The sequence below is a fragment of a genome, unplaced genomic scaffold (assembly GCF_019419815.1).
Source record: "Pyrus x bretschneideri cultivar Hongxiangsu unplaced genomic scaffold, Pyrus_bretschneideri_v1 Contig95, whole genome shotgun sequence".
In the NCBI taxonomy this organism is placed as follows: Eukaryota; Viridiplantae; Streptophyta; class Magnoliopsida; order Rosales; family Rosaceae; genus Pyrus; species Pyrus x bretschneideri.
The window spans coordinates 1,128,798-1,156,547 of record NW_025999837.1 but is presented as its reverse complement, the minus strand read 5'-3'; the positions used below and the strand labels follow the sequence as shown (position 1 = coordinate 1,156,547).

At 36.0% G+C, this 27,750-nt stretch overlaps 2 protein-coding genes across 2 annotated transcripts; one reads left to right on the top strand and one right to left on the bottom strand.

The window, feature by feature from the left end:
* Positions 1-500: 500 nt before the first annotated feature.
* LOC103930517 (glycosyltransferase BC10) lies at positions 501-3,416 on the top strand. Its single transcript, XM_009339860.3, has 3 exons — positions 501-759; positions 1,200-1,745; positions 2,552-3,416. The coding sequence occupies exons 2-3, from the start codon at positions 1,227-1,229 to the stop codon at positions 3,185-3,187; spliced, it is 1,155 nt and encodes a 384-aa protein (XP_009338135.2). The 5' UTR covers positions 501-759; positions 1,200-1,226; the 3' UTR covers positions 3,188-3,416.
* Positions 3,417-3,548: 132 nt separating this feature from the next.
* Positions 3,549-6,443, bottom strand: LOC103930518 (IAA-amino acid hydrolase ILR1-like 4). The gene is made up of 5 exons (XM_009339861.3): positions 6,081-6,443; positions 5,862-5,987; positions 5,270-5,584; positions 4,301-4,429; positions 3,549-4,118 (listed from the first exon to the last, which is right to left on the bottom strand). The coding sequence occupies exons 1-5, from the start codon at positions 6,441-6,443 to the stop codon at positions 3,711-3,713; spliced, it is 1,341 nt and encodes a 446-aa protein (XP_009338136.2). The 3' UTR covers positions 3,549-3,710.
* Between the last annotated feature and the right edge of the window lie 21,307 nt (positions 6,444-27,750).

Here is a 27,750-nt window from a genome sequence, read left to right as displayed (position 1 = left end):
ATTACCAAACAAACTATATTATCTCATAAAGGTTTGTGCTTAAATTTGTTAAAAATCCCCAAGGTTTTTACTGAAAGCAAAAAAAATGTAAATAAAATAAAATAAAGAAAAACAATGGAATAATGTAAAAGAGTGCAACTATAAAGTTACGTTCCACTCAATGATACAGACATATAAAATATAATAATTAAAAAAAACTATTAGACTCCTACATGCAAAATATTTCTGTTAATTTTTTAGACCATTCAATAAAATGTATCACGAGTGAAATAAATGTTGAAAGGTAAAAACATAGAAAGTGGAAGCAATTGAAATAATTTTGCTTTCCCCTTCCCTTTCCTTTTCCATTTTCCATTTACCTCTGCACCAGCTCGAAGGATCAAACCAAACAAACAAAATCCCCAACACACACCCTCCCTCCCTCCTCCGGGTTTCTACCACTCTCTCTCTCTCTCTCTCTCTCTCTCTTGAATGCTTCTTCAGTTTTACTTTTCATAACACCTCACGAAGACAAACCAAAAACAAAAACAGAGGAACAATGAAAGCCCCTTAAACCTCTCTCTCTCTCTCTCTCTCTCTCTCTCTCTCTCTCTCTCTCTCTCTCTTTAAATTTCATTCCTTCGTTAAATGAATGAAAGCCGGCCCAAACTCGAGAGAAACAATTGAAGTGAGGAAAGTGTGAACCGATCTGCTTCGCTTCCTCAAACGTGTCCGACATTGATTCATCCACATATTGTTCTCCTTCTTGCAACGCACATGGTATTTGATTCTCTCTCTCTCCCTCTCCTCTCTCTCTCTCTCTAAACATGTTACATGTTTTTTCATATTTGCCAGGAAAATGGGAATACAAGCTTTTGTGATTTGAATTTTGATCCCAAAACTTTCCTTTTGTTGATTAAAGTTACGTTGTTTGGAGATATCCCATTTGGAAAGTAGTACTTTTGTTCCTGACTTTGCGATGTGATCTCGATCTTTGTTGGATTTGGTTACGTTATAGGCGTCCATTGTTCCACGAATTTGAAACCCCATAACCCAAAATCCAAACTTTCTTCACGCTTCACATTGGAAAGTGATTTTTTTTTTTTCAAAATTTGGGGTGTCCTTGTGTGATGATTTGAATCCAAAAAAGTGTTTTTTTTCAATCCGAAATTCCGAAAACTACATAACTCATGATTTGAATTTTGTTGTGTTTGTGGCAGTTCGATTTGATTAAGATTTGAATCAAGATGCAATCAAGGGGGGTGGCACTGGAGGAAAGCAAGGATCCTACAAGTACATTTAAGTCCAGCCATGCCAGGGCCCTGCCGTTGCGACTTGTTCAATATCTTGTCATGTTTGTACTTTTGGGTATTGGGGTTTCGATTTTGAGTATGCACACAATTAGGTATTTTGGTGTTCAACATGTGGCTCCAACAGCACCTTCCACCATTAGGCCTTGCTTCGAAGAGCCGAGTAGTTTAGAAAGTCGGATTAGACCTCCATCTAATCTGTTGCACGCCATGAATGACACCGAGTTGCTGTGGCTTGCTTCACATACTACTCAAATAAAGGAGTATCCGTTTAAGAGAGTTCCAAAAATTGCCTTCATGTTCTTGACAAAGGGACCATTGCCAATGGAGCCTCTTTGGGAGCGGTTTTTTAGAGGACACGAGGGGATGTATTCGATCTATGTTCATTCGTTGCCATCTTATAATGCCAATTTCTCATCTACATCAGTGTTTTACAAGAGACAAATCCCAAGCCAGGTACCCTAATAATTATTGCTAGATTTCTTATATGAATTTGCTTTGATTGAATTTGTTTCATTCATTTGGCGTTCTTCTTGTGGGTTCGTACTTTTGAATTTGTATTGTATGTCGAAAAATAGTCAATTTGAATTTGTCATCTAAAAGGTATTGAAAGATGAACTCTTCCGACCCATGTTGGATTGGACCTTCCCATTGTACTATATGATTTTGCAATCTTTATTGCTAGTCTTATGTTGTTTTAAATCCGTAAGCTATTAACTTTCCCAACCATGATCAACTAAAAATCCTCACACAAATCGTCTGCCAATTCTTGCCGTGCTATGGTGTTGGTTAGGAGCATTCCGTGACCATCCTTGCACAGCGTCCATTTTGCTTCCACCTTGATCCATGCTTAAGTACCGAAACGCGAGTATCTACTTTGAATAACACGTGCATTGATCAATAGGGAACATGTTGTGGTTCTAAATTGTCTCCCCCGTTGGTTATACCTTCATACATAAAAAAGAACAGTTCTCTGTCACTGCTCTTGCCTTTGTTTAGCACTTTTTATTGATAGCGTTGGAACATTGTTTTTGAACTTGGTTAGTTGTTAAAAACTGTCTTGTCAGCCAGTTCTTTGACAAGATTCGGGCACTTCGTTCTTTCTGTCTGAAACTGAAACTGAAAAACGCGATTATGTAGAATGTTCAATGGAATAATTCTTTTATTACTTGGAAATCCCTATTTCTCTGTGGCTTAAGCATAATTTTCGGAACTTGTTCTCATGCATTTAGACCTGTGACCATTTGTATTCTATGATTCAGGTTGCCGAGTGGGGAGAGATGAGTATGTGCGATGCTGAGAGGAGACTCCTAGCTAATGCGTTGCTTGACATCTCAAATGAATGGTTTATCCTCCTTTCTGAGTCATGTATTCCTCTCTACAACTTGAGCATTGTCTATCACTACCTATCAAGATCCAGGTACAGCTTCATGGGTTCATTTGATGAAATCGGGCCCTATGGGAGAGGACGTTATGACGGACGCATGGCTCCTTTGGTCAATCTCTCTGATTGGCGTAAGGGGTCTCAGTGGTTTGAGATTAATCGGAAACTTGCAGTTAGGATTGTTGGAGACACAAGTTACTACCCTAAGTTCAAGGACTTTTGCAGACCAGCATGTTATGTGGATGAGCACTACTTCCAGACAATGCTAAGCATCGAGACCCCGCAGCTTTTGGCAAACAGGACCCTTACCTATGTAGACTGGTCGAGAGGCGGTGCTCATCCGGCTACATTCGGCAAAGCAGATATTACAGAAGAGTTTTTCAAGAAGACCGGAAGTGATACATGTCTTTACAACAACCAGCCAACCTCACTCTGTTTCCTTTTTGCACGAAAGTTTGCCCCGAGCGCTCTGGGACCCCTTTTAGAATTAGCATCGAAAGTATTTGGGTTTTGACATATCATCGGCTTCTATTGCCTGTCCGGAGAAGTGCTGATCGGAGCACGTGATCGTAGTTTTGAGTTAACCCCGGACTCATCTGCTGAGACTGATCACTTTGTACCCAAATTCAATAGGGTTTTTGACTTCAATGTTAAAGCATATTGCATGTATATAGAAATAGGGCTTAAAATTAGGATCTTACATAAACGGCTGGTACAATAATGATCTATTTTTCCCCTCTAAAGATTTCGTACACTTGCTTTCGAAAATCTTCTGATGCGATTCCGGCTTAATTTTTGTGCTGCATAAGACACCGTGGATCATACTACCAAGAATGCTTGTATAACTAAACATCACCTAACCTATTTGGCAAATGTTATCCGAAAATTACAACATTGATCATAACCTAATGTTGATACATGAATGTATATTTTTCCAAGGAACGAATCATACAATGCACAGTTGCTGCAATATGGAATCCTCCGGTGAATATGAAGACTAGGTAACGTTCGAACCAACAAATTAATCAATGAGCTTGTTATAATTCATCGTGGTGTTCTTGCGCTGGCGAAGGAACTTCCTGTGGAAACTCGAGCAAATACCTAACAGCGAAAGCAGCATGGAGCGCAGCACCAAAAGGAAGTGCATCTTCATTGATTCGGAAGTGTGGTGAATGAGGTGTAGGCAGGGGTCCAAGTGCGTCATCTGCCATTCCAAGCAAGAAAAAGTATCCAGGTATTGCCTCTTGGTAATATGCAAAATCCTCGGATCCCATCAACGGTTCATGGTCTTTGACCTTTTGGAAGCCAAGCATATCTCCAGCTACATTTCGGAAGTGTTCATGTAAGTCGTTATGGTTTATGGTTGGGGGGGAAATAGGTTTCTCATCTTCAAAGAAATTGACAGTTGCGATGCACCTATGTACAGATGCTTGTCCTGTTATAACCTGGTAAAAGAAGCACATCAGCCTTTTGTTGCCAAAGTAAGTTCAAACAGAATGCTCAAATGGCAGCGATGAACTAAATTGCTCTCGAAAGATTATCAATATATAAAAATTAAGCACATCAGCCTTTTAACTTATATTTTTTTCATAACATCCATATTATATGAGCAATTTAACCGTTTTACCTGCTTAATCCGCTGCTTGAGTTGCATTAGGCTTTTCATTGTAAATGCACGGAAAGTACCACCTATTTTGACAGAATCTGGAATAACATTGAATGCATCACCTCCTTGAAACTTTCCAACGGTGACTACCTGAAAATATATGCTTTCAACTTAGTTGACGAGAGGACTTAAAAAACAACTTTACTAAACATGAATTAAGCCAGCCAAAATTTTCTGCAAATGCACTAAGTTCTAACATAAGTAGTAAGTTATCCTAAACTCTTCAAAGGATAGGAATGGTGGAGCATAAATAAGAAAATGGTAAACAAAATACTTGAAAATTGACAGTAATCTGAGTCATTGATAAGATCAGAGTTGATATTTCATTTGTGTATTTGTTATATTCAGATGAAATTAGTGTATATGGTCCTTCAATTTTCTTCCAGAGAAGTTCGATAACTTATGATAATACGCTTGCCTCATCAGAAAGGAATTAAATATTAATGTCACCTATCATAGCCTCTCGTCTCTGAAAATAAAAATGAAAATTTTCTCTCTAATTAATCTCATTTCTGGCAACTCTGTGATTTCAATCTACTTCAAGCTACTTTATTTCTAGACAACCAAATGCTGGAAAGCAATGCAGTTGTAGGTAACCATCAGGCAGCCACCATATTAGACAACGAAAATGCAGAACGCCACTGCACTTAGTAGTGCTGTAGTCATTTGATAAAGGAATGGATCTAAAACTCCCCAATAAACTATCATTGTTTAACACAAGCAAGCAACGAGCAGCAAGGGATGCCCTTTACATTTCAAATTGGTGAGCGTAGATTTTCAGTGAGAAGAGAAGTGTAAATAACCCAAGTACAAAAACCAAACAAGGAATCTACCGATTGTAATAAGATTTGAGTGCATTATTCTAAATGGGCTCAAAGCATGCGCCAAAAAGGTCACAACTTCGGAAAGAAAAAAAATGAGGGGTTTTACCTGCGAGTCGAGTGGATCAGCTTCACGCGAAACAAGATGTTGCAAGCTGACAATCACATTAGAAGCTGCCAGTATCGGGTCAACAGCATGGTGAGGAAGGGCTGCATGACCGCCTTTTCCACTTATTGTCGCTTCAAAGAAGCCACTCCCAGCAAAAAAAGGACCAGGTCTGGAGGCCACTTCAGCAACAGGTATGTGGTTAGCAACATGCAACCCAAAAATAGCACTAACATTCTCTAACGCTCCACCAGCTATCATTTTCTTAGCCCCTGCTCCTCCTTCCTCCGCTGGTTGAAATACAAGAACAACTGTTCCCTGTTGATGTTGAAACAACAACACAAAAAGGTTACAATCTGATGAGAATCATAAAAGCCACATTATGCTTTCCAGCTACGAAACCAAACATGAAAACGGAAATGTGGGGACAAACGATTTGACTAGTCCCGCAAACGAATTCTCATATATGCCATACTCAGATCATACACCACAGACATCAAAAACCTGTTCATTTGTTACCAATTACAGAAAGGAGTGCAGTAGTAACTAGTAAACAACAATAATATGAATGAAAAGTAAGATCAAAGAAACAAACCTGCAAATCTTTCTCATGGTCTTTAAGGATCTTTGCAGCACCAAGAAGCATTGCAACATGAGCATCGTGCCCGCAAGCATGCATTTTCCCTGCATTTTTACTCTTGTGCTCCCACTCCACCATTTCCTATAAATACCAAATCCCATCTATCAAATTACAAACTAATTCGTACATCTACAACAAAAACTCTACCTACCTACAGAATTTGCATAGCCAAACCTGCATAGCCAGAGCATCCATATCAGCTCTGATTGCGACGAAAGGCGGTTTTCGGGTGCCAATGAAGCCTACAACACCAGTAACCCCAATTGGGTGCTTATATTTAATACCCATTTTATCCAATTCTGCTCTGATCAGCTCACTGGTCTCAAATTCCTCATAACCCAGTTCTGGGTTTTCATGTATTTTCCTCCTGATTCCCACCATCCAATCAAACACCTGGGGTCTCTGGGCACGATTGAGCAGCTTCTTTGGGATTTCTGAGACCCCATTTGAGCTCAGAGAGGAATCTGACAGCACAGCTGCTGGAACAACAAACACAGAAAGAACTAAAACCAGAGAGAGTTGCATGCAGAACTCCATGATTGAAAGCAGAAGAGAAGGTGAAGAAAAAAAAACCAAATATAAGAGGAAAGAAGTCTGCTGTGCTAAGTAGCTGAGCATAGAAAATTGATGGCTGCCTTGTTTTGCTGACCAGGTTGTACAGTCAAAACAGGACACACCCACCTGCTGAATTTTCCAATTTGCGCACAATTTAGTAATGATTTAAATGTCTTGGCAAATGTATCTGTACTTGCTTTAGCATAAAATATCAAGCAGCCATCAAATCAAGTTTTTCTACTTCCTTGGCGTGATCGACGATCCCTTTACCTTAGAGCAGTCCAACGTGCGAACCCCAGCCAATACATTATGTCATCTACTTAGTGAACAGTAACTATCCTTAATAAACAATAATTTCATTTTACATCTCCACCATTGCATTTCAATAGTCTTAGTAATAGGCAATAAAATATTATTATTTTTTTAATTTATAAAATAATACAAAATAATTTTATTTGTAATTTCGGATAAGATTTTTAATCGTTCTCGTTGCGTTACGTGTCATTATCCGAAAAATTATAAGATAATACAAAATAATTTTATTTGTAATTTCAGATAAGATTTTTAATCGTTTCTGTTGTTTGACGTGTCATAAAATCCGAAAAGATAATTATTGGTGATAGATTTTCGATAAGATTTTTAATCGTACTCATTACGCCACGTGTCATTATCCGAAAATACAATTATTGGTGATGGATTTCTGATACGATTATTAATCAATCGCGTCGCGCCACGTATCATAATCTGTTTACAATCTTTGAGGATAGATTTCCATCATATTTTTAACGAATGACAACATGTCACGTGGCATTATCTACAACCTAATCCTTTCTGAATCCTCCATATAATCCACCATCCATCCTCACAAATCTCACACCAATTTTCTCAAGATCTCTATCATTATTCATAATTTATACTTCATTCTTCACCAAAATCTCTATCATTAGTCAAAACAGGACACACTAATTTTCTCACACCAATTTTCTCAAGATCTCTATCATTAGTCAAATCTTACACCAATTTTCTCATGATCTCTATCATTAGTCAAAACAGGACACACCCACCTGCTGAATTTTCCAATTTGCGCACAATTTAGTAATGATTTAAATGTCTTGGCAAATGTATCTGTACTTGCTTTAGCATAAAATATCAAGCAGCCATCAAATCAAGTTTTTCTACTTCCTTGGCGTGATCGACGATCTCTTTACCTTAGAGCAGTCCAACGTTGAACCCCAGCCAATACATTATGCCATCTACTAAATGAACAGTAATTACTTTTAATAAACAATAATTTCCTTTTACATTTCCACTATTGCATTTCAATAATCCTAGTAATAGGTAATAAAATATTATTATTTTTTAATTTATAAAATAATACAAAATAATTTTATTTTTAATTTCAGATAAGATTTTTAATCGTTCTCGTTGCGTTACGTGTCATTATCCGAAAAATTATAAGATAATACAAAATGATTTTATTTGTAATTTTAGATAAGATTTTTAATCGTTTTCGTTGCTTCACATGTCATAAAATCCGAAAAGATAATTATTGGTGATAGATTTCTGATAAGATTTTTAATCGTACTCATTACGCCACGTATCATTATCTGAAAATACAATTATTGATGATGGATTTCTGATACGATTATTAACCAATCATATCGCGCCACGTATCATAATCTGTTTACAATCTTTGAGGATAGATTTCCATCATATTTTTAACGAATGACAGCATGCCACGTGGCATTATCTACAACCTAATCCTTTCTGAATCCTCCATATAATCCACCATCCATCCTCACAAATCTCACACCAATTTTCTCAAGATCTCTATCATTATTCATAATTTCTGCTTCATTCTTCACCAAAATCTCTATCATTATTCATAGTTTCTGCTTCCTTCTTCACCAAAATCTCTATCAGTATTCATAGTTTCTGCTTCATTTTTACAATGTCTTTGTCACATCCCGGCCTGGACCCCCACCACATCCCGGGTTCGACTCCACCGTAGCACGATATTGTCCGCTTTAGGCCTCGACCACGCCCTTACGGTTTTGTTTCTAAGAACTCACATGAGAACTTCTCAGTGGGTTACCCATCCTGGGATTGCTTTCACGAACTTGCTTAACTTCGGAGTTCCTATGGAACTCGAAGCCAGTGAGCTCTCAAAAAGCCTCGTGCTAGGTATAGATGCTAATATACATATAAGGCTTACAGGATCCTTACCCCTGGGCGATGTGGGATCTTACAGTCTTCTTCTTCAAGGATGTGTGTGGGAAATTGATCAGTAAGAGGAAGAATTGTTTAACCAATCAAAATGAATGTTCAATATTCAGGTGGCCCAAAATGAGAGGGAAGAGGATGAGGAGCGTAGAAGGAGAGATGACGAAGCAAGAATGGGCAGAGCCTCACATTCCTGTCAAGTCATCCAAGCTGTAGGTCAGATTTGCAGGCCCAGCCATTCCGAAAACCTTGATAGAAGCAGGCAATGACGAGGTACGGAACTCTTGGACGATGATTCTTACTTTGTGCAAAAGAATGATGTTTTTGTTGTTATGGGTCTCATTCCTCAGCAAAAAATTACTGCTGCCTTGCGGATGCTTGCATATGGAGTATCTGCAGACCAAGTGGATGAGATAACGAGGATGGGGAAATCAACCATTCTTGACTCCTGGATGAGGTTTTGCGGAGCAATTGAATCTATCTACACCGCAGAGTACCTCAGGAAACCTACTGACATGGACTTGTAAAGGCTTCTGAAGAAGGGCGAGATGCGAGGTTTTCTTGGGATGATTGAAAGCATCAATTGTATGCACTAGACGTGGAAAAATTGTCTAAGTGCATGGCAAGGCGCTTATGGGGACAACAAATAAGCAAAAAGTATCATTTTGGAGGCGGTGGCATATTTTGATACATGGCTTTGGCATTTTCAAGGTTCTGGGAGCTCAAAATGACCTTAACGTCCTTACCCAATCCCTAGTGTTCAACGATGTCCTGCAAGGAAAGGCACAAAAAGTCACGTACTGTGTCAACGGATGTACGTACGACGGGCCATACTTCCTAGCAGACGGCATTTACCCAAGGTGGTCAACATTTGTCAAAACAGTGTCACATTCGCGAAGTGCAAAGGATAAACACTTTGCAAGCTGTTAAGAGGGGTGCAGGAAAGATGTGGAGCGTTGTTTTGGTATCCTCTAAGCTCGCTAGGTGATCGTTAGGGGTGCTGCCAGATTGTTTGATGTAAAGTCGCTTCGATCCATCATGATGACGTGCATCATTCTTCACAACATGATTGTGGAAGATGAGTACGATTATGATGCAGTTGATAAATATGAGCCAAACACGATGATCAATTCTAAAACACGTACATATTATGTTCATGACGCCACCGAAAAACCCGTGCAGCATGAGCCACTAGAAAGATGATGTGGTAGAAACCAACATACAAACTAAACCCTTTTAATGTAATTGTAGTATGAGCAAATAGGAATCGTTCTATCCAGAAGGGATGCTAATCAACACAATTTTGACACAAAAACCCTAAAAACTGACTAACAAACACTAAAACAATGATATGGGGATTTTTGGATGAATTTTAAGAAACAAAAGTAAATTGCATCAAACAAAGTAAATTGTGAATGAAAATTGGGTGAAAGGCTAGTTAGAGGATTCTTCTCCACACATAAACCATATGCATACAAATCGATTTCCAGTTATTATTCCTATAAACCATGAATGACAATGCCCCAAATTATCGTGAACAACACTAATTAACTCTCAGATTTTCCTAATTTCATTGAATTGGACTCAGCGACGCAATCAAATTATTCTTATCAAGTTCCATATATGAACAACATGATAGAGATACATATTAAAGATCATTAAGTTCTATGAAAATCATAAGCATTGACAAGGCATTCATAACTATGAAAAACATGATACTCCTGCCAAGAATTTACTTAACGCAATCATGACTAGTGACTTTTACTACTTGTGAATATAAGTTCATAACGATTAGGTGAAATTCCCTTATACTCTAGCATCAAATCCCTGCATGCATACTAAGTAGGCCTCCTTAATAAACATACAAGAATAAGTTCTCTATAAAATAGATAAGTAAATCGCATTCATGCTTTACGAAACAATAACTGGAGGAAATCAATTTATATAAAACATGTCCATGGCTTCGAATTCACCTCTAGCTAAAACGAAACTTAGCTGCTCATGTTCATTGTATTTGAAAAGCAATATAAAATAAACATTGAAACTAAGAAAGGATAGAAAGAACTCTGGAAATCTCCAAGGCTTGATTGCAATTTGCGACACGAGACTTGGGTGTATCTGTGCACGACACAAGCTTTCATTTTCCTAATTGCAGGTCATAGCACACTTGATTTCTTCTTTGAATGATCCTAAAACATGCGGCACAACCTTGAATGCTGCGGCACAATACAATTTATAGGGCAAGGGTGCGGCTGAAACTAAGGAGTAAAATGATTGATGTGTTTAGATGGATTAGGACTCCTAAATTCAGATGGGAAGGATTTAGAATAGGATAAGGACTCCTTTTGCAGCTAGAGATAAGTTTAGATAATGTTGGATTAAATAGGATAATGTTTGGATAATATGGGATAAGATAAGATAAGACTGGATAAGATTGGATAAGATTGGATAAGATAATGCCTTTCCTTGTCTTCCAAGCTTCAATTCTGATTTCTCCATATCTTAAGCACATGTTTAACACATGTTAAACACCTTTTAAACCTAAAAAATGTCCATCCTACTTGTTCTCCTTGCATGCTATCCATTCCAGATCCAAAACTGCTCCAAATTGCTCCTTTTAGCCATTTATTGTCATCTTCACTAATTGAACCTACAATAATACAAAAATAAACTAAATCACTATAATAAATGGAAATTAACTAAGTAAATGCAAAGAAATAAGATAACAAAGTCGCATAAATATGCTCCTATCAAAAGGGATGGACGTTACAATGAATTGATCATTCAACGATATACTGCACTTCAAAGGCCATATATGCACAATGCTCGGCAAATTGATTTGATAAAGCACTAGTGGGAATTGAAACAAGCTCAAGATACTTAAGTTCATTTAGTGTGTTTGTTTTTTTTTTTTGTGTGTTTATTTAATTTTATTTGCTGTGTTTATTTAATTTTATTTGGTGTGTTTTTTTTTAGTTCATTAAGTGAGTTTTTTTATTATTTGGTATGTTTATGTAATTTTATTTGGTGTGTTTAAATGTCTTTTCTCTTGGTATAAATAAATTACCAAATTAAATAAATATACTCTTAGTTTAAATAAAGTACTCTATTCAACAAATAAGAAATTACAACTCAAAGTGATTGGAAAATTATGGGCTCCGATTACAAAAAGTTTCATCATCACTTAACCAATTTGTGGTGCTAGGATGATCTTCACTTGTCATGCTAGGACCATTTCCTCTTGCTCTCACTTCTCTTGCACGCTTCCTTCGCACCACTTCCGCTTTCTCCTACTTCCAAAAATATTTAGAATTTGGAGACTTCCCTTCTAAAGGCATGTTCATAATGTCACGATCTCGTTGAGCCATTATTTCTTCTTTAACCTGTTCCCCTTCTTGCCTAAGTAGCTTTCTTTCTTTCTCATTAGCTTGAAATGCTCTCTCAACAGCTACAACATTTGCCTCCTCTCTAGCATTATCAGCCTCAATTTCGCCATTTCTTGCGCCAAAATCAATTCACCTTGGCGAGCAAGTTCTTCCATATACTTTGCATAATCATTCTTCGAAGCACTCCTTTTTCTCTTTGAAGCCGTCTTACCTTGAGGCCTAATTAGATAACGGGTCGATCTCGATGCTTGTTCAGGGGGGTGTTTCGGGCACTTCTTTTGCTTCATCTTCATGAACATGCGAGGCATGATCAGGTGTAGAGTGTAGAAGGGTGTTGTTCATGAAAATTTTTGGACTGACATGCACAACTTTGAATTTAGGACAATCTTTGACAATATTCCAACATTCCCACCAGTTGAATGATTTATTTTTGGTTTTGGTTTTGGCACCAAACCAAGATATTTGGTATGAATAAGACTCCACATTTCTCGCAATTGCATCTCATTACCCGTAAGCGAACTATGAGTAACTTCAACCTAGCTAGTACACAACGCAACATCTTCAAGAAGTGTCCAATTCCTACCTACATTAGTAGTCATTTTGTTGAAAAAAAAATTGGATTAAAACTTTGAGAGAAAGATAGGAATGTGGTTGAGAGTAATTGAGAAAATATGAAATTGTAGTGTAAGGTAGATGATAATGAGAAGGAATTTATAGAAAAGTAAAAACAATTTTTTTTTTTAATTTTTCAAATTTTTTTTCGGATTTTTATTCATTTTTTTACAATTTTTAAATTTTTTTTATTCAACTAATTAATCTCTGCCGTTGGATTTAAAAAAAATTGTATTCCAACACTCAAGATTTTGCCACGTGGCACAACGGTAACATTTCTGAATTTTAAAATTTTTTTATTTATTTATAAAGGAGAATAATATCAACTGTTGATCTCAGATCCAACGGTTGATATTAAATAAGATTTTTTTATTTTTTTTTACCGTTGCAAATCAAACGGTCCACATTATATAGCCGTTGAGATCCAACGAACCATGGGAAGCCACGTGGCTTCCCAATGGTAACTTTTTGAAACTGCGCCGCGGGCCCCAAGCGCTGAAACTGTGTCGAGTGACGCGCCCCCACACGCGGGTGAGGTGCACACGCCTGACAGAAAAAAAAAAAATTAGGTTGACGCCTGGATGACGTCAGCCCTGCGTTAGATCCACTTCGGGCTCGCGGGCTGGCAATTCCTCACAGTCCTGGTGCTCGGGCCTCCATTGTCCATCGGGCTCCCCACGCTGGAGTGTGTAGGTCGGGCTCTTAGGCCATTTTTCCTGGCCTGTCCCCTGAGCAAACTCCCATGCTGGAGCTGCTCTTAATGAAACTGTTATTAACATTTAAAATATGTAATTATACATTGGATATACTTCTCACAAGTATATTTTTTTTCTTTCTAAATATAGAAAATTTAGAGCGCACGATGAGAATTTAGGAATACCAATGTCATTTCTCATTAATAAAGACTTAATGTTTAACAGAGTGTATTCAATGTTGGAGTTTATTGGAGTTTTAAAATCTTAAGGGCATTAAGATTTTAAAGGATTTAATAAAAAGTATATGGGTACCAATTAGTATTACCGTTTAATGGTATTGTTTTTACTTGTAAGTAGAGGTTTTTAATTTGATTTGTAAGGATTATGATAACGTATTATATTTGTGTAGAGTTAGATGTCCGGCCCATTGGGTTGTCTCACTCCCCCCTATACCTCCTTGGCATACTGTAAGCATTAATATTTATAAAATAGTAATAATAATAGCAGTTCAAATGCCTCTCATCCAGTATAGTATTAAACACAATATAAATTAATCCGTCTTTTATTCCAACACAACATTGTTCGATGCACAAATTAGTCTATCTTATTGAAACAGTCAATACAGTTCGACATGCCAAATAAGGCCTTAGAGTAGAATATCATTGTATAAAAAAAATTAAGAAATCTATATTTAAAAAAAAAAACAAAAAAAAACAAAATACTTTAGTCTAGAGTAAGGGATGAAATTACACAGTACAAATGGACAGTGTTTGGGATGGTTTCAGTTTATTTAAGGTTGTGTCAATGGTTTAAAGACCAAGCTTTGTGGCTTTAGGTCGTGTCTGGGCTTTTTGTGTTGCCTCGGTGGCCCCTGTTATAGTTGTCACCAAATGATCGTTTGCCAAATTTCCATTTCGAAATAAGAGGCTGCAATCGCATTGGATCGATAGGGAAGAGGTGAGGTGGCTGTAGTGATGCAAAGGAGGGGCTGTGATTGTTTTGTATCGATGGGGAGGAGGTGAGTTGGTTGCAGCAATAGAAACTAAGGGCTTCCTGTAGGGATGCTAGGGGGAGGAGGAAAGAGGGAAGAGTGAGGTGGTTAGGGGGCGAGATGAAATCATTGCACCAACAGAAAGCAAAGGCTGCGTGTGGACATGTTAGACAGAGGAGGAGAGAGCGGAGGGTAAGATGATCGAAAAAGGGGTAGGGGTGCCGACAAGTGTGTGTAGTTTTGTCGACAAGGGCTGGAGAAAGAGGGTAGGGCAAGGAGGGGGTTAGGGCTAGTCTTGGAATTTTTATTTCAGCTGGAGGTCCTCTTTGCAACAATTTCTGTGCTTTTCTCTTCATCTTATGAACTCTGCTTTGTTCTTTTAATTGCTGCCTTGCTTTTATTTTCTGTTTTTCTAGCTTCCGTGCTGCTCTTTCGTTTTTGCAGTTCCTCTGCGGAGATTACACTGTACGCGCCTTTGCTCATTTTTGTTCATGGTCGTGTTGTTTGTTATTTTGGTTGTGATCCTGCATTTTTTTCATCTGTGCTTATTTTTGGAGGTTTTCTTTGGGACACTATTGTTGCTTCTCATGGTTGCTATTTTGGTTATATTCTTGCTTTTTTATTCATTTGTGCATGATTTCCTAATTATTGTTAAGGTTTTGTATGGCTTCATTAATTTATTTGTTTGGTGTCGATTGTGTTCATGTGTTTTCAGTGTTTAATCCACTGTCATATGAGAATCTTTGTTTTCTGTTGAACTATTTTCTATCTGTCATATTGTTTGTTATTGTGAGGGTAAGCCTGCGTCTTTTCATGCATACTTATGTTTTGGGCGATTCTTTTGGGAGAGTATATTGTTTTTCGCCTCTGATGGTTGTTCATTTGCTTGGATTGTCGTTTTTTATTTACTTGTCCTTCATTAGATAATTGGTTATTGCTCTTTTGAGTGGCTTCATGGATGTTTTGTTCACTGGTGATTGCATTAAGTTATTTTCAGTTCTTCATGAGTTGTCATGAAAGTGTCTTTGTTCTACCTTCAAGGTTTTTTTGTAGCCGCATGCATAATTTTAATAACTGGATTTTCTGTGTAGGTTTTCTCTTTGCAATTTACGTGCTTTGTTGTTTTTCACTTGCGGTTGCGTCTTGTTGGTCTTGTACTTTCGTAGTGATTAGATATCTTGCCCTTTAAATATTTCATGCCTTTTAAATTTCTATTTGGTCTTTGTTTGGCTTGTAGTTGTTGTCCTTGCTTAATTATTGTAATTTGATTTTTATAATGTTGTATTCTTATTTGATGAATGTGTTGATTGCGCTTATTGGGAATTTAATGCGGTTATTTGATGAATATGCTGGTTTTGTTTTTGGCAAATTAATGTGCTTACTATGGTTTCTGGTTTTTGTGTACTTCCTTGTCCAGTGATGAAATCAAAATCATCAATGGAAAAATAGTACAAATCGTGTGAACATAAAGATGACAATAAAGTGCCATTATTTGTGTGTTTACATGATTTGTAATTTTTTTAGCCTTTTGGTTTAGTTTTGATTGATGGATGAGGAAACCAATTGCGTGTGCGACTCGATTTTGTTTGTTTTAAAATATACGATGCTGTGTGGCTCTTTGTGCAAATGTTTGTCTATTTGTTTTTTACAAAGTTCTTTTCTTTGCATGGGTCTGTTTGTCCTTGCTCTGTAGCTGCATCCATTTACTTTTATGTTGTCTCCTTGTTACTGGTTTTGCTTTGAATACTAATCAAAGAACATAAATCAATTTGTGCCTTGGTATTTTTAAAAAAAAAATTGTATTAATATCTGTATCAATGTGTGATTTTTTATTTTTTTTTATCAAAGTGGTCAAAAAGTGAGATCCTTTTATATTTTTTTGTGGCTCCATTAAATTTGTTTTGAAAAAGAACAAATTTGTGTTCTTCTTTGTGTGTTTGTGGACGAAGTTAATTTGTTTTATGAGAGGACAAATTAGTCTTCTTCTTTGTGTGTTTGTGTAGAAAGCTAAATGGTAAGCATTATTTCTTTGGGGATGGTTTGTAGTTTTGCAATGTTTGTTGGGGGTTATCACTCGGGTGATCACATTTAGTGTGCGTTGAGTTTTGGGTTTAGGGGAATTGTGATTGAGTTTGTTACCAAAATCCAAGCTTCTTGATCAACAGGAATTTGGCTTTTCTCTAACTTCGTTAGTGTTTATTGAAGAAAAAAAAAAATCAACATTTGCTATTTTATTTTATTTTATTTTTTTTGTGTTTTGACAAGGATTTATCTCTTTTATGTTGTTTCATTTCATGCTTTTGGCATGGTTCACTACAACAAAATAGCTGTTTGGTGAGAATTTTTGTCCTCGTTGAAAGTTGCTGTCTTGTTGCTGAAGGTTTTTAGCAAGGAAAAAAAATTCCTTGCTTGTTTCTCGTATTAGGCCCATTGGGAAATGTGTACAGTGAGGAATTGTTTCCTCATAGAAATGATACAACGAGAGTGGAACTTCTTCTCATAGTTGAGTTAGAGCAGTAACAAATTCTTCGCTAGAATGGTTGGAATGTGGTCGTCAAAACCTTTTGAAAACCTAAATATTGACATTCCGTAACTTGTGCGAGGATAAAATTCTTTGCAAAAATAATCAAATTCCTCACTCTAAATATCTTCTGGCGAGGAATTTGTAGGGGAGCTTTTAGTGATGAACATATTATTTCTCACTGCAAATCATATATTGCGAGAATGAATTTCCTCGTTGATAAGTATCTAGGAGACACTCAATTTCACGGTGTAAGTTGAAGATAATTATTCTCATAAGTAACCTACTGCGAGAAGTTGGTTTCTCCCTATAATTGGAATTTAGTGCCAAGAATTAATGATCAAAGGTACTTAAAGTTAATTCATATTAGTCCAAAACCAAAATAGCTTACAGTGATAATTTGTAGTCTACAAAATCAGTTAAGCTTAATGTTAACAACTATGAAAGTTCACATTGTTTTCACAAAAAGTTCACATGTTCCAGCAAAACAAAATGACTACTTATGGAGGTGGTTGCTGCCCTTCCATTATTTTGTGTAGGAGTTCCTCAAATTTCTTTTGGTTCTCTTTCAATTCTTAGATCTCTTGTTTTGCTTTACCAAGCTCTTGTTTTGCTTCAACAAGCTTTTGTTGTTGAGTCTCAAGTTTTTCTTCTAAATGTTTGTCCAAAATAGTGTCTTCATGAGAGACAGACGTTAAAGGACCTTTGAAGTACCCAGACTTCTGACCAAGAAACCCTAGAACAATTTCATCATCTATCAATGTCACAGTACTATCTGGAAGAGTTGTTTCATTTTTCATACTTAGCATCTCTTCCTACAAATGAAAAATAAACTATCATGTTTGGCTCCTTCATGTACACAAACATAAAATCTATCATGTTTGGTTCCTTCATATATATATCATAAACAGAAAATCTTCATAGAAAATATACACAACCAGCATGTGCATAACTAACTTACCCACTTCAGTTTAGCTCCTTCATCCCAACAATTTTTGGTGTTTTTATGCACATCCTCAACGTAATCAATTGCACTTAGTTGCTCTCCGGTTTTGGCTTCCTACTACATGGATTGCAAATTAAAGTTACTAACTTATTATCTACCTAGAATCTAGATTAAAATTATGAAAACCACATCTTAAAATCTCTTCTTTATGGGCCCTAACAGATTTTGACCCTCCTTTATGATTGTAAGTCAAATGAGACCTATTAATTGCATTTTTATTTGAGCGTTCTTGCATAGCAAAATAAATGTTGTGACATGAAGAAGATAAACATCACGCATGGCAACTGCAATTCAATTCATTTAATATACACGTGTACCTTGAATTGAACACTTGCATAACGATCACAAAGAAAATTCCATTCCTCTTCACTAGTTACATCCTCATATTTGTTTTGTTTTGCCTCCTCCAGAGTAAGGAAGGAATCAAAATGCTTCCTCAGCTTGTGTCGAAAATCAACAAACCGCCTTTGTAATGCATTCTTAATATATGTACTAACATGAGTTAGTGACATATCAATATCGTACTTGCTCTGCATGGAATTCAATTTATGGTAAATCTAATTTAAGAAGACTTTTACATACTGAGTGTAACAAAAATGTGAAAAGAAAATATTACTCACATTTATTCTTTCAACCATCTTATCCACATCCTTCTTTTCTACATTCCTCCATTGCTCCACATTTAGTGGTGCATAGGTTCGAACCACAAAACCAATATCATTCACAAGAAATGAGGAATTTAGACTTGTGGGCTTCCCCTTTAGTTTGGTCAGTGTAATTGGTATTTTCAAACCACCAAGCTGCTCTTGCAGTTTATCAAAATTCTTCCCATGGGTCTTTGACCTTTTTTTTTTCCTTTTTCTGTTCACCTAAAACATCATTAATGCAAATTTTATTTTACATATGATACAAGAACCTTTTACAGAAACAAAGACAATACAAAACAAGTGGAACAAGAAGGCCGAGGACCAAGAAAACCATAAGAATAAAAAACCAATTGAACACACCAATAACATCCTAAAAGAAACGGACCACATTTTCTTGCTATAAAACAAAACACCTTTTGAGGTTTATATAAAGAATTTGCTCTAACTTTTAATCCATTAATGAAAAGTTCAAATAGTTAATAAAACACGTCATAACTCTTACACATATTATATTCAAATATATAGAAAAGAAAATCACTTCAATTAAGCATCCTAATATAGATAACATTCAACATAAAAAGGCATATCATTAGCACTTCCATGGGTATTGACTGACGATATAATAGCAGTAACCGTATTACTTGAAGGTATCACAGAAAAGCCACAGAAAAACGGTTTTAGCAAACCAAGATTAAGCATGATTTTGAACACCCATAACTATACCAAATGATGCAAAAAAACATGAGAGAAGCTTGTTTTGAGTACATTAAAAGCATCTAAGATTTGTAGGAAACGGGGTTCCCAGTTGAAAGTTATGCAAGATACAAAATAGAGCCCCGAAACTAGAAACCTAGAATTTGTTGATGTTTGGCAGCTTTGTGACTCAAGTTTGTACATGGTTTTGACATATCAAAACTTAACGGAATTATGTGAAATCAGATAGGCTTTGATCATGGACATGTCAAGTTTCAAAACACATGATAATGGATCAAAAGGAATCCATAAGGACATAGAAATCAAGAGCCAAAGTAGGCTACTTGAAACATAGTTTTTCTTCACAGAAACATAAATTCCTTGCAACTTAGAACCCAAACTCTTCTAATTATAACTTCAGAATATTTCCATACAATCCCAAAATCATGTCTATAACTTTGATTTCAATTATACTCACAATTAACAAAAATTGACTTTTTAAGCCAAACCCTAAAACATGATATTTTGATCAACACCCCCAATGTATAAAATTAAAAGTAACAAGAAAGATTGATACAAAGCAGCTATGGAAATAACAAAGAAAGCTAGGAATCTTACCCATGTTGCAGGTCGACAAAAGGAACCATACTTTTGTTATGATTCTCTTTGCTTCTCCAAACGTAGTATTCTATACTTCCTTCGACCTCTCTAAAAAAAACCGGGTATAGTTTTCTCTCCTCGTTATCCTTCTTCTTCCTCTTTTTCTTTCTTTTTCTTTTCCCCTATTCTCTTCTCCTCCTCATTCAGGTTCCTCCTCCCCCTTTTTCCACCCACTCCCCTTTTTAGAAGATTCTCCCATTTTCTTTTCTTTAATTAATATTATTATTGTTATTATTATTCCATAAACAACACCGTATTGCCCTTATAACACTTAGAAAAATATTGAGTTTCACAAACTTGGGTCGTCTGCGTGAAATATTTTTCTCACTGAACACAGATGCAACCCAAATACAAAATTTCTCGTTGTAGGTGTGAATAAAAGGCGCCCTATTTAAAACTTTTGGAAAATTATAGCGGGAATGTTACAGCAAGAACCCATTTTCCTCGCTAAAAATTTTATTCAGCGAGAAAAACAACAATTTCCTCGCTAATATTTTTGGAGGAAAGAATATAATTCCTGCTAAACCTAGAGTGAGAAGAACAATTTTTCCTCACTAGCATTATGTACAGCAACAAAATAATTTTCTCGCCGAAATTATTTTTTCCTCGCTATTTCTTAGGGATGTATTGTTAGCTTATTTGCCAGACCCCAAGTTGGCTTTAAAAGTTGGTACCCCCGTGATGTTGATTAGAAATTTAAATTAATGTTGTGTAACAGAACACGGTTGGTTATGATGCAATTAAGCGATGGAATTGTGGAAGCAAAGATCATAACGGGGAGCAACATTGGTGAAAAAGTTTATATCCCAAGAATAATTACTGAATCATCTCAACATAAATATCCCTTTACTCTGCAAAGGCAGCAATTTCCTCTCGTAATTTGCTATGCAATGACAATAAAAAAAGCCAAAGACAATCCTTGAAATTTGTTGGGTTGTTTCTATCATGTACTATTTTTTCTCATGGGCAACTATATGTTGCGCTATCCAAGGTCATCTAAAAAAAAGGGTCTTAAAATTGTCATTACTCACGATAGTGAGATGCCTTATGGTTATACAAAAAACATAATTCATATAGATATTCCGAAACATTTACATAAAGGTATCTTGGTTTCTATTTATGCTTTTGAGTTATTTTTCTATCTCTTTGTTTATTGTTCTAAATATGACTCAATCTTTTCTTTGATGAATGAGCTTATTCAGTTTTGAATTTAATTTGCTTCAAATTCTTCAGTTCTCTAGATTGATGGAGTCAATGTCAATTTGTTTTACGAGGCTACTAGCATTTTTATGTCTCTGAATGCTACAAGTCTCAATTGTGTGTACGTTAATAAATAGGAGAGAATTATAGACCTTTTACTTATCATTAGATACCAGCATTTTTATATCTCCAGATGCGCACACCGTGTTGTTAGCACAGAAAACCTTTGTGATCACATATATTCTAAAATTCATAAACAAACAACTTTATGCTTTTCTTTGGCCAATTCTATATTGCCTACACATAATAAACATTTGTTTGGTTAATTTTTTTGCTAGATTCAATTAACAAACTACTATGCCGTTTTTATGCTGGGTTAACAATTTCATGCAAATGGAAAAGAAATGAAAAGTTCATTTTCCCGATATAATGGCATAACTTAGAATAAATTTTGTTTTTAAAAAGATAAGATTCAAAGTTTTCGATATGGACACTTTTACTCTCTTTGAATTTCACTAGAAAGATCAATTTATGTTCTATTTAAGGAAGAATTTAGAGCTATACAAAGAAAACTAAGTATGAATTATCAACTTTTTTTTTTCTTATTTCTTATTTTGTTTTTGTTTTTGTTTTTTCTTTTTTGAAGTTCACTCGAGTTTGTTTTCCATTTAAAAATTTAAATAATATTTCATCAGTTAATGTTTAATCAATGTCGACTTGATTTAATTAGTAATATGTTTTTACAAAATGCCTCAATTGCTGTCAGTTTGATTCTGAAAACAATCTCCATTGTTGTCTTACATATGATCTTAAATGTTATCTTTGTAATTGGAACTGTGTTATACTTGCCATTAACGTGATTCTTAAACCATCTGTGTTAAATATTCTCTCATGGATTTAATATTCAGTCTAATTTTGTTTTTCTCCTTTTGAAAAGGGATGCGGCTCCAATTTTATTTGGACCATCTGAAAGTTGGCTTCGCATACAAAATTAACAGATTTCATGTTGTTCGTAACAAGATATCAAGCAAGGTTGTCCATCATGCTGCCGTAGTTGAATTGAACAAGAAAACCACAATTGTTCTTGTTGACAAAACAAGCCAAGAGATCCCAATGCAGCGGTTTAATTAAATTGAGTTTGATCAGCTTTATAAAAGAGTTGATAGGAATGCCGAGCTTACAGGTAACAAATTTGGGTTTAAGTGCTGATGTAAAATCTGAGATATTATTTTAAGTTTTTTGTTGACTTTAGTCTATCCTCATTCCGATTGCTAAATATCGTCTGTAGATGTATTTAATTGCTTGACAACTATACAACCGACTAAAGAGGTCACTATCTAGAGCACAAGAATTACGAAGAAAAGAAATCTTAAGCTCCAAAATATCAAGTAAGTTACGCTTATATTAAATTCTTATTGCAATTTGCACATGTAACATTATATATATATATGACATATAGAAAATGATCGCTCTACTTATTAATTACAAAGGAGAAGAAGTAAGGGTCACCTTATGGACAGAAACTGCAACGAGTTTTGAGAACAGTGCAATACAATCACTTTTGCCACCCATCTTCGTTGCTTTGACTACCCTTAAAGTCAAACAAAACCAAGGTTATAACCCAACATACTTTATTTAGTTACTTCAAATTTCAGTTTGTTGATTGTTATGTTTTATTTATAAGAAAACATGTTATCGAAAGCACAGGATCAACCGTTTGTTTTTTCAATCTTGACATTGCACAGCTTTGCAAATACAAACAGCCGTAAATCAACAATCCTTCTTTAATATTTTATGCGTTTATATTTTTTCAATAAATCTCTCACCTTAAATATGCGCAAAACAGGTTTGAGCATCTAAAATCACAAGTTCAAATCCTACCCACCTCAGCTGACATGTATATGAGGTGTGCTATCAATGTTGATTTTGAGTTAAAAACAATTGACAGTTGTTTTTGCTTAATCCTGCATTGAACAAGGTTAGTCCGTTTTTGTCAACCTGTTAACAAAAATCATTTCTTTTTTTTTTTAGTTGAATTTTTGTGCTGCATCTTGCTTAATTGTCAATATTAATTGGCAAAATGCCTCTTATTTGTTGTTGCGTATTGTGTTGCGCTAACAAAATGCCCTATGGTTTGTTTATCTGTCTGTTTATACTTTCATGTTTACGAGATGATGCTTCTCTAATGATTTGAAAATCATGTGATTTTATAACAGAGTGCAAGTTTCGCATGCCATGCAACGATTGTTGGATTCGATTTAACCAGGGGATGGTGATATAAGTCGTGCCCGTCTTGCCATAAAGCTGTCAAGAAAACATCTGGGTCGTTTGAGTGCCATGGGCATGGTTTCATAAAAAAATTACCTAAACCATGGTAATGTCCTTTTACATCATTTTTAACTTTTTCCGATAAATGTGGTGTTCCTTGCAACTGTATCTTCTCTTGCATAGGTTCAAAATGAACGAACCAAATCTACTTCTTGATGATAGGAAAGCATGCCAAAAAGCTACTTGGTGTTTCTTGCCATAGTCTGGTATAGACGACAAGTATGAAGATCTTTTGGTGATACCGTCAAATTTAAAAAAAAATTGGTTGGCAAAAAAAACAAAATTTCAAGTCCATTTTGGAAATCAAAACAATGACTTTGGAAACGAACTTCATAGGTCATGGACTGCTTGAAGACCAGGCACCCTCAAACCCAATAATTGCCTTAATCGAACCATAGACACCTGATGCCACCACAGGAAAACAGATTATGGGTAAAGCAAACCTTACCCCATTGACGCCCTTGTAACAATTAAATCAGCAACCCAAGTAAGTTACGTCTAGTAAGAGTTCGAAGATAATGTTGTTCCCTCATCAACTAGACTAATCCAACAGGTGAAATTTTCCTCTCAATTAATGTTCTTATGTGTAAATCTTGATATACTTGCCTCTCTTGGGTATTATGAATATGTTTTGCTGCTCATAAAAAACGACCTATGGTTTGTTTATCTGTCTGTTTATACTTTCATGTTTGCGAGATGATGCTTAAATGTCTCTAGTGATTTGAAAATCATGTGATTTTATAACATAGTGCAAGTTTCGCATGCCATGCAACAATTGTTGGATTCGATTTAACCAAGGGATGGTGATATAAGTCATGCCCGTCTTGCCATAAAGCTGTCAAGAAAGCACCTGGGTCGTTTGAGTGCCATGAGCATGGTTTCATAAAAAAAAATTACCTAAACCATGGTAATGTCCTTTTACATCATTTTTAACTTTTTTCCGATAAATATGGTGTTCCTTGCAACTGTGGATTACTCAACTAACTAACATAGTAATATCATCTTCTCTTGCATAGGTTCAAAATGAACGAACCAACTCTACTTCTTGATGATAGGAAAGCATGCCAAAAAGCTACTTGGTGTTTCTTGCCACAGTCTGATATATACTAGGAGTATGAAGATCTTTTGGTGGTATCGTCAAATCTGAAAAAAAAAAAATTGGTTGGCAAAAAAAAGAAAAAAAGAAAAAATTTCAAGTCCAGTTTGGAAATCAAAACAATGACTTTGGAAACGAACTTCATAGGTCATGGGCTACTTGAAGACCAGGCACCCTCAAACCCAATAATTGCCTCAATCGAACCACAGACACCTGCTGCCACCACAGGAAAACAGATTATGGGTAAAGCAACCCTTACCCCATTGACGCTCTTGCAACGATTAAATCAACAACCCCAGTAAGTTACGTCTAGTAAGAGTTCGAAGAGAGTGTTGTTCCCTAATCAACCGAACTAATCTAACAAGTGAAATTTTCCTCTCAATTAATGTTCTTATTTGTAAATCTTGATATACTTGCCTCTCTTGGGTATAATGAATATGTTTTGCTACTCATAAAAAATGCTTGAACAATCTTTTCACATCACTGTTTAACACTTTTTTTTTCCTGTTTATCACGTATCTCTCTAACCTTTGTACCTTGATTCACAGCAAAAAGGCTCGCAGGGAATAAGCAGAGACAACCAATTTTGTCATAATTACTGGATAATTCACCAAATTGGTTGTCCCCAAAATTGAACCAACAAACAAAACATTGATAGCCACACACAAAAGCAAATTTCATACTAAAAAAATGAAAGATAGGGAAATTACAATTTGTTTTTCGCTCACACGCCTAAATAGCACCCATGATAACGACAATTATTAAATTATGATTTATGTTTTTTGTTTTAGTGCGAAGGATGTCCACTTTAAAAGAAATAAATTGCCAAAGTCTTCATGATCAACTGGTGCAAGGGAATTTGCATATATATTTTGGTTTAAACATTTGTAATAGCTGTTGGAACAAGAACATAAAACTTTTTATATTTTTTTGTTAACTGCTGAAACAGGTACATAGCTCGTAGGATATGTATTTTGCCATGTTGAATGCACATACAAAATATATGTAAACTACATGCTGCTTCTGTTTCTTATGGAAATAAAGTATGTTTTGCGATCACGGCTTTTATAATTAGTTGTACAATGCCTTTTCACATTAGCTGAATTGAATCTATATAAAAACTAAACTGCTGATCTTACTAGCCCCAATCAACCATATGTTGCTTATATTATTTGAAGACTCCTATGTTCATTCGCGATCCTGTTGAATTTACTAAGCTACATTTCAGGATATCATTCCGTTCATGCCGCCAATTTCGTTTACTTTATGTGAAAAATTATTGATGCTTGTTTCAACTAATACATTCAATCCCCGTAGTAAAGTCCAAATATATTTTCTAGTGTATTCAATAATGATGCTAAAGAAATCTATAAAAGTATAGGTGCAATCAATTGATTTGGTAGATTTTTTTAGTACTTTTTTATTATGAAAGTTTTTAAAGTACTTCAGAAAGTGAAAGATTTTGGTACATTCTAGTTAATTTGTAGTGTATTTTAGGCCATGACAAATTATGCCTTCCTTTCAAGATTTTGATGGATATTTTTCCCTTTCTTATGGGATAATCACACCATCTTTACTATCACCAGTATCTTCCCCACCGCCCACATCGTCTTGCCACCACCATTCCCACTACCATGCCATCCCACTTTCACCCCCATCATGTCGCCACCACCACTACAACCACCACAATTGCCTTCATCACTATTGATGCCATTACCTTACCACTTGCACCGCCACAGCCACTGAAACAACCATTGTCCCCATCACCACCTTGTCACAGCCATCACTACCCTGCCACCATGACACAACTTGCCACTATCACTACCACCACTTCCAGCACCATCTTCACGATCACCTTACCACTATCGCCATCACCACTGAAACTACCATTGTCCTCACTGCCACCACCAACATCACACATGATGGCCTACCATTATTTAAAAAATTTAAAACTAGTGAAATGCCCATTAAATAAGGCATTAAAAGTTCACGAGAATACATGCAAGTACACTAAAGCCTATAATAAAGACTCACAAACCCCATTAAATTCCAAAAAGAATTCATTGAAACCTATGTGAAGTCTCAAAAACTCTCTCAAAATTAATGAATTTCTATAGATTTATAATTCCTTCAAAATCATTTAAAATCTTATTTGAACACTCTCCGTTAAACTTATGATTTAGATTTTTCAGGCACGTTTGGGGGGCTAGACAGGATAACATGTATTATTCTGGACTTGTTAGGTTAGGATTAGATTTGATAGGTTGGGTTTTTTTGTCCATTGTTTGGTGTAGATTGGCTCAATCAGATAAAACTTGGATTCAAAACTATCAGCCATGTCGGATCCAGGTCGACTTTTAGTTTTTTACTATTTTTGCTTCATAAAAGTGGCAATTTTTCTCACGACCCATACTCAACACTGTTATCTCACTCATGACGCTGTTACGACGACCCACTCAACACCCAGCTCGTTACTAGCCCACGACGTCATTCTCCGACGATCCACCCAAGCCCCTGCTTGCGACCCATAATCCATGGCCCTTTCAAACCTACAAATTTGATTTGAGATTAGATGGTTTGCCTAGTTTTGGTTAGGGTTCGGTGGTGACAAGAAAATTCAATTCTCTAGTGAGAATGAGGTGCAAAGTCCAATGCTGACCAAAATGTTGTGGTGGTTATTGGGTTGAGATTGATTCGGGTTTTATGTGAATTACAAAGATCCATTAGTATTTCATGAAGACAAAGTGGAAAAGAAGATAAGGTAAGGAGCCATAGCAAAGAAGAATGCAGGAGAAAAAGAAAGGGAAAGATTACATCTTCACATTCGCAAAAAGAGGCTTGCAAGACTCATAACCCATGTCTCTGGTCGGGTACATAGCCGTTGCTATTTTGGACACATGTACAAGATTCGGAATCAAGTCCATGTTACACTTTGTTTCATCAAACAAGGATTGAGATTTGTAGCCATTTTAATTGGTCATAACCTAGCCTAGCTAGTCCCCAAATGGGTTCTTCATGACCTTGCAACTATAGATGTTGAATGTCTTGCAAATTATGGGTTGAGTATAATCTGGGTCGTTTGCCCCTTTGTCTATGGTGTGGTTTGGGCTTTATCCTATTCCCTTATGTCCACTTAGATATGAGTGATTTCCTCTAAAATTCATTTTCATTGTATTTTTTGCCTTTCTAAATATAATCATAATTATCAACAGAAAGTGCAATGAAAATGAA

Excerpts from the sequence above, each read along its gene's own strand:
- LOC103930517 (XM_009339860.3), top strand. The coding sequence starts at position 1,227 with ATGCAATCAAGGGGGGTGGCACTGGAGGAAAGCAAGGATCCTACAAGT. Across the intron at positions 1,746-2,551 it reads AGAGACAAATCCCAAGCCAG|GTTGCCGAGTGGGGAGAGAT; the intron begins GTACCCTAATAA and ends TCTATGATTCAG.
- LOC103930518 (XM_009339861.3), bottom strand. The coding sequence starts at position 6,443 with ATGGAGTTCTGCATGCAACTCTCTCTGGTTTTAGTTCTTTCTGTGTTT. Across the intron at positions 5,988-6,080 it reads TGGATGCTCTGGCTATGCAG|GAAATGGTGGAGTGGGAGCA; the intron begins GTTTGGCTATGC and ends TGGTATTTATAG. Across the intron at positions 5,585-5,861 it reads ACCATGAGAAAGATTTGCAG|GGAACAGTTGTTCTTGTATT; the intron begins GTTTGTTTCTTT and ends CAACATCAACAG.